Source organism: Emydura macquarii, unplaced genomic scaffold, assembly GCF_026122565.2.
Source record: "Emydura macquarii macquarii isolate MOO-44397 ecotype Brisbane River unplaced genomic scaffold, CSIRO-AGI_Emac_v2 contig_295, whole genome shotgun sequence".
NCBI lineage: Eukaryota > Metazoa > Chordata > Testudines > Chelidae > Emydura > Emydura macquarii.
In genome coordinates, this window is record NW_027130432.1 from 10,291,779 (window position 1) to 10,302,107 (window position 10,329).

Here is a 10,329-nt window from a genome sequence, read left to right on the forward strand (position 1 = left end):
TCCTGTAGCACTTTAAAGACTAACAAATTTAATTTCTGCAGGCATAAGCTTTCATGGGCTGCAACCCACTTCATTTTTGCTGTATACAGACTAACACGACTACCCCTCTGGAACTTTTCAGACAGTACAAAATTACTTAAGAATTAAATCCAAAGCTGACTGCAAAGAGTTAGAAAGGGGGTCTCACTAAACTAGGTGACTGGGTAACAAAATGGCAGATGAAATTCAATGTTGATAAATGCAAAGTAATGCACTTGGAAAACATAATCCCAACAATACACACAAAATGATGGGGTCTAAATTAGCTATTACCACTCAAGACAGATTTTGGAGTCACTGTGGGTAGTTTTCTGAAAACATCTGCTCAATGTGCAGCAGCAGCAGTCAAAAAAAAAAAAAAAAAAAAAAAGCAAATGTTAGGAGCCATTAGGAAAGGGATAGGTAAGACAATAAATATCAATGCCACTATATACACCCATGGGACACCTGTACCCGGAAGACTGCATGCAATTCCGGTCGCCTTATTGCAAAAAGATATTAGAATTAGAAAAATGCCGAGAAGGGCAACAAAAATTATTAGGGATATGGAACAGCTTCCACATAAGGGAAGATTAAAAATACTGGGACTGTTCAGTTTAGAAAAGAGAACGGGGGAGGGGAGGGTATAAGGGAAAGAGATATATCAAATCGTGAATGGTATGGAGAAAGTGAATATGGAAGTATTATCTACCACTTCACATAACACAAGAACCAGGGGTCACCCAATGTAATTAATAAGCAGCAGGCTTAAAACAAACTGAAAGGAAGTATTTTTTCACACAACGCACAGTCAACTTGGTGGAACTCACTGCCAGGGGATGTTGTGAGAGCCAAAAGTATAACTGAGTCCAAAAAAAGAATTCAGTAAGATCATGGCAGATAGGTCCATCAATAGCTATTAGCCAAGATGGTCAGGGATGCAACCCCATGCTCTGGGTTTGCCAAAACCTCTGACTGCTAGAAGCTGGGACTGGACAACAGGGGATGGATCACCTGATAAATTGCCTTGTTCTGTTCATTTTCTCTGAAGCATCTGTCACCAGCCACTGAGCTAGATAGACCATTGGTCTGACCTAGTATGACCACTCTTATGTTCTTAGTTCAGCCCTTTAAGGAACGCATACCAAGGAAACAAAGTTAAAACAAAATCATGGAAGTAAATAAAATGGTTTATTTTGGAATAGGCAAAAAAAGACTTCATTTTGCTATGTCACAAGAAAAAACTCCTCATTCAATTATGAGCCAGAATCAATATTTTTCAGTAAGAGCCATATTCAATTCATCTGCTTCACCACGGAATCCAGTACCCAGCCTACTCCACCTCCCCCTGCCCAAAATGTGTTTTGCAGGCTTCCACAGTGCAAAGCAGTAGAATAGGTTTACAAAACACAAATACAAACATGATACCATCAACTTGAATTCCAGTTAATTTCAATATACGAGTTAAAAGAAACTTCAGGTACCACATTTGGCCCCGAGCAAGTCCTTTGAGAATTTTTGTGCTTTTGTAATCAGTTTTTCCGTTATACCAATGTGGGAAAACCCAATAGGCTATAAACTATAAAACTTAAAAGAAACAATATTCTTGTCTTTCAATTTTTTTTTTAACATTAGTTGTTATTTGTAACAAAAGTAGGCTGAAAACATTGAGACCAAAATGTGATTTTAAGGTGACGAAGTCCCCTTAAGAAACTTTATAAAAAATTATTAGAAAATTGTTACAAGGGGAAAAGAGTCCAAGAATATACAAAGTCTGATCCAAAGCCCACTAAGGTCATACAATGGCTTAGGATCAGGCCCATAGAGCCTACACAGCATAGAGAAAACATATCCATTAAGCACTGTTTTAAAGTGTTTTTCCTATATAATGAAACCATACATTTAACAAAAAACAAACAAACAAACCCATTAAGTTTATCACACTGATCTCTTAAACAACATTTCTGAGATGAAAGATGTAACCTGAACACTAATAAAGTACCACTGTGCCATTAAGGAATTTTAGTCTTTGGATCAACCATTTCAGAACAGCAAAATAGGCAAAGTTAGCTATTTATTTAAAGTAATATTTGTTCTTTATAATTTGCTATGGTGAAAGTCAAGCACAAAATGTCTAGTGGAAGAGTAAGAACAAGTAATTCCTACACTTCATATGAATTGCCAGACTAAGCCCTGCCACGGTAATATGCTCAGAAAGCAAATTTTCATTAGTCTCAAAGATAATTTGCTGGTTAAGGTTTGTAATTTTAATGCAGTCCCAAAGGTGTGCCTGCTGTCTGTATCAACTAACAAATTTCAGTTGTTCCTAATCATTTTATTATGCATGAAGTGGGTTCCTGCCCTTCAAAAAAAATGAAAGTTAATAGAAGGAAAGATCCACGTATTATCCACACACCTTTCCCCAAGAAATATTAAAAAGTATTTTAAAATAAGTTATAATTACATTTATTTTTAACAATCCTTAGAGAAATTTAGCAGACTTCACCCTAATAACTTTCATTAGTATTTACATAACTAACTATATGCAAGAATTATGGAACATTAAGAATTTCACATCATAACATGCAGTCTATATTAAAAGCCCACTGACACTGCACATAAACATCTTTGAATTGCAACTATTTCCTTCTTACCTTGCCTCCTTCTCTTTCAAAGTCGACATACTCCCGGGTCGGTGTCTGTCGCTGCTCCCCCTGCCAGCTGGCCGGAAAAAACTGGAGAGACAGATTGGTTCCTGTGGCCACAAAAGCCTTTTAGAAAAATCAATACAAACAGGATCAGGGAGCAAGACATTACATAAATTATGCAGGCAGTCATTTATTTTTACATCAGTTTATGTCTTAAGCCAGGCAGCATAGAGAATACTTAAAGTCAAAAACATGCACTCATCATTTTTCTTAAGTATTAAGTTACAAACATCTGATTCCATTTTGACAACATTTGCCACTGGCTGCTTCAGATATAAAATACAACATGGAATCAATACTTTCTTTCAAATCAGTTTTTGCTGACATTAGAATCTGTTATTTCAGAGTTCTGTCTGGAAATCCTGTACCATTCAGTACCCAAAACCTACTAAAAAGTGCTTGCATGTTTTAGAAGCTGCATTTTTTCCCCCAGTTAGAAGCACTTTCAGAAGAAAGTGAGCTTCAGAGACTTGTTACTGGGAGCACAGATTTTGAACAAAAAGAAATCCTAACTGCTTTTCAAAGATATATAAATCCAGGAGGCATTTTACCTGAAACGTAAAGACAAAAATGCAGGGAAAATATTTATTTACCCTTATTTTGTATGCTGACACGCAGCTGAGTATACACATCATCAATGCACCCCGGGATATACTGTCTAGTATTACACTGTCAAGCTGTGAAACCTTGTTGCCATCATAACTACTGTGTAAGTGGGCAAACACTTCAGTGAAATCCAGATTAGTAGATGATCTATGTATGAGAAATCTGTTGTATTCCCTCTCAAAAACCCTGAAAGGGACCTTGACTTACTCGTTTCTGATAAGGTTACCTTTGTATTCAAATAAACCATGTCCTCCAACTTCAACTGAAAATAAAGTTTCATTTTCATCATTCACAAGTGGTTTAGACTCACACATATCACAGCAATTCAAAACAGGGAAACAGAGTTCCAACGTGCGCAGTTGGAAGGTGGAAAAGAATATGGGTACTCAGAAGTAGAATTCTGATTCACTATTTCAATTACATCATACAGTGCAGTGTGTAAATATGCATACACGGATACAAACTTATAGTTTGAACATAACCATATCTTAAAGGTTATGTCAAATAGAATATGTTGCAATCAAATTTCTGGACTAATTGCCATTATTCACTTAAATTTAAAAGGATGCTAATCCAGAAAATAGTTTATTCATAAAATATATATAAAATATAGCTCAAAATAATCTGACTGTATAGAGCTGATTTACTGAGCGAAGCATAAATTAGATCTTTCCTCTAAGCAACTCCGAATTCAGCAAGTTAGTGGTAATAAAAAATATCACTCTACTGCACCATCACTTAAAATACAGTTCGCTGTGTGTCATTTTGTATAAGTCATCCTAGTACCACAGCATCACAGGATCAATATCTCTCACTTTGAAATTGAGCATTCCCATTAAACCAACACAGACAGTCATTAAAATTGACATAACATTGCACCAGTATATTAATATCTGCTTAGAATACAAAAGATACAAAGAAAAACATTTTAAATAGTATAAATGTGTCATAAAAAGCTAGGCAGAAGTGTAACACAAGGATATACTCCATCAACAGGTTCAGGTAACATGTAAACCATGAGACCAGAACTAGAGCCATCATCATCGGAACACAGTTGGAGTTTCCTTGCATTACATCATTTCCCCCATTTGTAGTTTTTTGTTTGCTCACAATATTTTAAAAAACAAACAATCTCCTACACTTAAACACTATTCTGAACCAACAACACAGTAACGCCAATCATGGCCGAGCAGCTTCACTACCATCCTCTCAGCATTTTTAGCCTTTAAAAACTAAGGCTGTTATTAAAAAAACAAACGTGCGCTAACACAAAACACTAAAAGGGCTGACCCAGCTGACATTTGCAGCTTTCCAGACTGCACAAGTTTCTGAAGGCCCATGGATGCTAGCTCTACTATATAGTAGCATACTACATTCAGGGGAAAGTCAAGCCAGTGAAGAACCAAGAGAAGAAATCCTTATATGTCTTCAGGGAACCACAAAAAAGCTTGGAGAAGGAGAAAAGGAGAATAGAGAAGATGAGAGAAAATCTGAATGCACACCAACTCCCCAAACCCTGGAATGGTGCAGCCTTAGCCTGTATCTGGCCTATAGACTACCTAAAAATATTGAGGCATTTACTTGTGGCTTCTTAGAAGTATAGTGTTTTCCCCCCAAACCAATAAGGTCAATAGTTTATGTACAAAATCCAATAGTCCATTTTATATATATATATATAATATATAATATATCACATACATGTGGCTGGTGTTGCCATGTTTCCCCAACCCCCTCACATACACACATGAACCTATTGTGTGTAGGTTGGGAGGTGCCTCTCCTATCCTGCCAATCACCAGAAAAGCATGTCTGACTACTATCGGTATGTTTGCGAAAATCAGTGAGGTATTGACTATCCACTATCATTTGTAGGGAGCTGGTAAGAAGTCTACAATCGTATGAATCCTATTTCTGGCTTGCTGGTTGATCTCCAAAAAGGAGAGAAATGTTTCAGTCCAGGGCTTTTCAAGTTGTTGATTAGATGTCAGCCATGGAAGGAATTCCTGTCTTCCATCCTTGTCAGGATATCATTCCCATGAGTCTGTCTGCCAGAAATGACAGAGTGAGTGGAAACCTGATGGTTATGTAACATCTAAACCAATATTATGCAATCACAACAAAGAGGAATAGGCCACCACATCGGTACCAAGGTTATAGAGTGACTTCAAAATAGGACAGGCTTTCTGCAGGTCAGGCAGCCAGAGGTTGTTTTATGTTGGATATGACCCTTTAAAGCTCTTTGGCTTTTTGTCAGTTCATTGTTAAAAAATTTCTATTTGAAGTTAAAGATTTATCATAAAAGGTTGATAGGTGGTTATAAAATCGGTATACGCAAGAGACCAAGACTATTGAAATCTACCCAGAAAATATGCTCAACCTGGAGTTTGGGGGAGGGTTAAGTTTCAAAAGAAGTGTAATATATTTTTCTTTTCCAAAGGGTTTTTCATTACCTAATAGACTGGTTCTGAATGAGTTCTTCTATTTGGGTCTGCTGTGTATTATGTACGTTACAAGTAAGAGGAGTTGTTCTACATGCGCAACCACCAGTTTTGGAAGATTATTGGTGGCTGCAAGTGGCCTTCTCCTCAGAATACCAAAAACAATACACCACTGATAATGTAAGACTACATCTCAGCCAAGGATTTGTTTGATTCAAAACAACTGCTCATGACATGATCACTTTGGTCTGAAGTTAGAGAACTGAGACCTTTGTATGATGCATTCATGTCCAAACCCCATCTTTACTTACTTTTAGGCTTCTGGACATACTGCCATCACAAGGCACAAACCTGCCATGTGCAGAGATGAGAATAAATCCTTTTATCTGTCACAACCCATCTACATAACTACGTTTTTACTGACTTAACTGTTTAGTTTTTAAAACTTTGATCGTACGGTACCCTTACTTTCTAAATGGATGCGTAACGAGCAATCTGTCTTACTGGACCAAACCAGACGTCTTAAGTCAAGAAAATAAGAAGCCATTTCCTATGGTTATAATAGACAGAAAAACTATGTATAACAGGCAACACTGATAATTTTAAGGAGGAGAGTACTGGCAGGGAAAGATGGCAGGCACAGAAATCAGATGGGAAATCATTGTAACTTTACCATTTTACAAAAATAAAACTGTCTTCACAAACTGTATTAGCTGTAACTATTTATAAGCCTAGATCTGAAGTTTTCAGGGAAGTGCTCAGTTACAAATGTATACTGTGCATTGCCACCTGTCCAGGAACTTAAAAGCTAACAAAAATTTGTGTTTCTCTCCATCCATAAATTGTCTTCAACAGTAAACTTTTTAAAATTAAAGAAAAAATCATGCTCAATGACCAGGTAAACAAACACAAGAGATTGCCTATACAGGGGTTTGAGTAATATCTTCTTTTTACTATAGATTTTCTATAAACCTTGCTCACAATACACAATATATAACACACACCTCTAGCTCTGTTAGACAACTGTTGAAAACTGATTATAACTAGTATAATAGGAATCTGCTATATTAGAATACTCCCCTCTTCTATTCACAAACTAAAATCTCTAGTTTTACTATGTAGTAATGTAGGTTTATGATAAGCATATGGAAGTGTTTTATTAAGCCAAATATATGCCATGACAAATGAAAGAATTCTTATGAAAATCAAAAAACATGTAAATCCTCCTCTCTCTTGAAATGAAGAGGAAAACTCCCTTAATGAAGAGGAAAACGGTCACATTTTCATTGTTTTATATAAAAAATTGGTAACTTTTGAATATGCATGTTTTAAGAAACTGTACAAATAACCACTTCAACAAGTACGCTGTGAGATACAGATCGTATTTGAGAAACATTAGCAGAAATCAATCAGGAAATAAGTTCTAGTCACTTTTTGATTACATGGATCCATATTACTCTTCTGTTTTACTTCATGTATCAAAGTGGTCTATACTACTGTCACTAAGAAAAAATCCAATATTTTAAATTTTAAAGTTTAGTTTGAAATGTGCCAAATTTGGTTCAGAAAAGATTATTTACTCTACTTTAAAAAGCTTTCTGTGAATGCATTTTTTTTCCCATTTTAGTATAACATCAAGGTTATTTACTAATACATTTTAACCATATCATAGGCTAGCGTTCAGAACAATTCATATTAGTCTTGTCTTATGTTGTATTCCTGGAAATCACCACTTCCAACACAAAGAAATTTAAAGTTGAAATATGTAGCTTATAATTTCAATATATGCAATGGTGAAGGAAGTACTGCCAATGTACCCTCACAGATCATTTAATTGGCTATAAAGTACTTTTTCACATACATAACACTACTTTTAAATCCTAACGTACAAGACACATACATTTTTATTCTTCCAGTAATAGCAGAATTAGCTATTACAATTAGGCAAAAGTAAAGTTTTCTAAAATTAACTTTTAGAGAAACAAATGCTGGTATATGGAGAACATTAAATTTTTAATGAAAGTTTATCTTCCCCTTCTTTTCTAGAATACAGATACAGATAACTAAAGCTTTCCAAAACTGGGTGCTACGCTTTAGAAGCACAAGCGCTGTATGTTCCAATGCAAGGCCCTCTTCCTGACAAATAAGTAAATAATTGTTTACATCAATATTTCATGTATTTATATTATAGTAAATATTTTCAAATAACTCAAAGGATACTTTGTAAACAAGTCACAGAACACATATCAGGAATCGGACATATTGCAACTGACAGTATTTCTAAAAAACATCCCCCAAACACCATCTCCTCTGCCCCACCCATTCATGAGAGTTTTAGATCAATGACTTCAAGTTTTCCTCTTCCTTCAAGTATTTTTAAAACGTTGCCATACATTTTAGTTAAGCTGCTGGCCAGAAAGACACACTCGTTTCTTTAAAAAAGTAGATGGATGGATGGTTTAGCTTAGACTGATTGGGTTTTAGTTTCCCTTTTTCATTCCCCATAAAGTGAAAACATGGTTGCCCAAACACTTTTGCTGGTAACAGCAGTTACTCATACAGCAGGGTTTTACCCCACCTATAGATTTGTGGGAGAGTTTGGGGTTTGCTAAGTTTTGAAATTAAGTGCCTAGTTGCTACAACAGTAGGCAATTTACATTAACAGTTACTGAGCTAAGCTAGCTCTCCCTCTGCGCGTTGGAATGGGGCAGACAATAAGGAAGTCAGTCACTCCCGCTGAAAGGTTTAGCATCTGCAGCTTTGTTTCACAGCAGCAGACACTAGGCAGCGAACAGGGCTGCGCACAGTTCCGGGTTGTGTGAAGTGAACGCGGGCGACGGGTCTGTGCAGCGTCCGGGCCGGGCTAGAGAGCGCAGGGGGGCCAAGCAAGCGGCCCAGGTGAATTTCGGGCAAGCGGGACTGGGCGGGGGGGTGGATGCTGGAAGCGCAGCACTTACGATCTCGGACCGGCCGTCCCTGCAGGCGTTCTGGAACCTGGCCTGCCGCTCCTCGTGGGGTCTGTCCCTGAAGCCGGTGTACTTAATCTGCGAGGAACAGGAGGCAAATCAGGAGGACGAATCCGACCCGGGAGAGGCCGGCCGCGAGAGATAAGGGGAGGCGGAGATCGCAGCCTGCAGCACAGCCGGCGGGCGGGCGGCCGCCCGGGACGCCGCTGGAGGGACTGGGGGCGCCGCCGTGCCCCGGGACGAGGGGCTGAGTACTTCTCCCCGCCCGGCCGCGGCAGGCGCCCGGGTCCCCTCACCTCGCACTCGCGGCTCAGCTTCCTGAAGAACTCCTCGTTCTCGAACTTGCTCCTCTGGTCGGGGACAACCCGCGGCATGGTGGGGCCGGCGCCGCCGCCTCCTCCGCCGCCGCCGCCTCCCCCCCCGCGGCGTCCCAGCTCCAGCGGCTCCCCCGCGCTGCCCTTTGTTCGCCCCCACCCCCGCCGTGCCCCGGCCGGCCGGTTCCCAGCGCCCCTTGCCCCGGCCGCCGCCTCGCGCCCTGCACAGCCGCCGCCGGAGCTCGCGCTGCTCCCGCCGCGCGTCTCCAGCGGCCCCCCCCCCTGCGACTTCCTCCCCGGCTCGTAAACTCCGGCCAAACAGCCGCACCATTCACAACTCCGGCCTGATGCTGCCGCGCATGCGCGAGCCGTAGGGGCGGGGGGCTCGGGCCACTACCGCCCCTCCCTGGCAGGGGCTGGGCGTGAGTCACCGCCCCCCGCGTGGCCAGGGAGAGCGGGGCGCCCCCCTCCGCCCGTCTCGGCGGCTTCCGGCTGAGCTTGAGCTCCCCCCGCGCAGCAAGACGGGCGAGGCCTCCCGTCCCCCCTGCCCCTCCGCTGCCTGCGGCCCCCGCTTAGCGACGCGGCCCTGGCGCGAGGGGGCGCCCGCGGGCGGCACCTGGCAGAGACGCGCGGGGATCGGTCCCGGCGCTCCGCTACCCCGCCGTAGTGTTGTTGGAGGGGTGGAGAAGGCAGGAAGCCGGGGCGAGGCGGGCTCCCAGCGGCCCCTTGTCCCTGGGGCTGGGCAGCGCTCTCGGGGTGCCTGCGCCGTGTGGGAACCCGGCTGGCGGCGCTCCGGCTCTGCCCTAACGGGCCTTGCCCAGCTGCGAGGAGCAAAGTCCAGGCGCGCCGGGCCACGGGGCAGCTTCCAGCGGAGAGTTAAAATAGGCTCAGGTGTTGCACCTGCCCTAGAGTCCCTCTGCAGGGCTGGCGGTGGGGAGGGTGTAAATTCCTTTCCCCGCCTCCCCCCCCCCCCAATTCCCCTTCCCTTTCTCGGGGCGCTGCTGTTGGGTGGGAAAAAACCGCGCAGACCAGGGAAGCAAATCCGCAGGGGAAACCGTGCTACCCAAAGCACGCACCCCCCAGCCAAAGCAGCTTGTGTGACTTGTAACAACAGAGAGAGCGATTGTTAAATTGACTTCATTCTTAGCCAAACAATGATCTTCTCCGAAATAAATCATCTACTGCCCCTATCAGCCTTATCTCTCGAGCCAAAGATAAAACAGCTTTTGACCTGCGCTGGTCAGCAATTTTCACCTATCTGAGGCTATGCTGGCAAAGC

The 10,329-nt window shown here is 41.8% G+C and overlaps 1 protein-coding gene across 6 annotated transcripts in view; it reads right to left on the reverse strand.

The window, feature by feature from the left end:
* The window catches only part of CBFB (core-binding factor subunit beta), a 63,167-nt gene extending 53,166 nt beyond the window's left edge, over positions 1 to 10,001 (reverse strand). For 3 of the 6 annotated variants that reach the window (XM_067551967.1, XM_067551961.1, XM_067551970.1), the window contains exons 1-3: positions 9,033 to 10,001; positions 8,728 to 8,814; positions 2,673 to 2,789 (exon numbers count right to left, since the gene is read on the reverse strand). In XM_067551967.1, the coding sequence (XP_067408068.1) occupies positions 2,673 to 2,789; positions 8,728 to 8,814; positions 9,033 to 9,110 (282 nt within the window). In that variant the 5' untranslated portion in view covers positions 9,111 to 10,001. The remainder of the gene's footprint in view (positions 1 to 2,672; positions 2,790 to 8,727; positions 8,815 to 9,032) is intronic. The other 3 variants (XM_067551976.1, XM_067551972.1, XM_067551983.1) reach the window with 1 other exon arrangement.
* Positions 10,002 to 10,329: the final 328 nt, after the last annotated feature.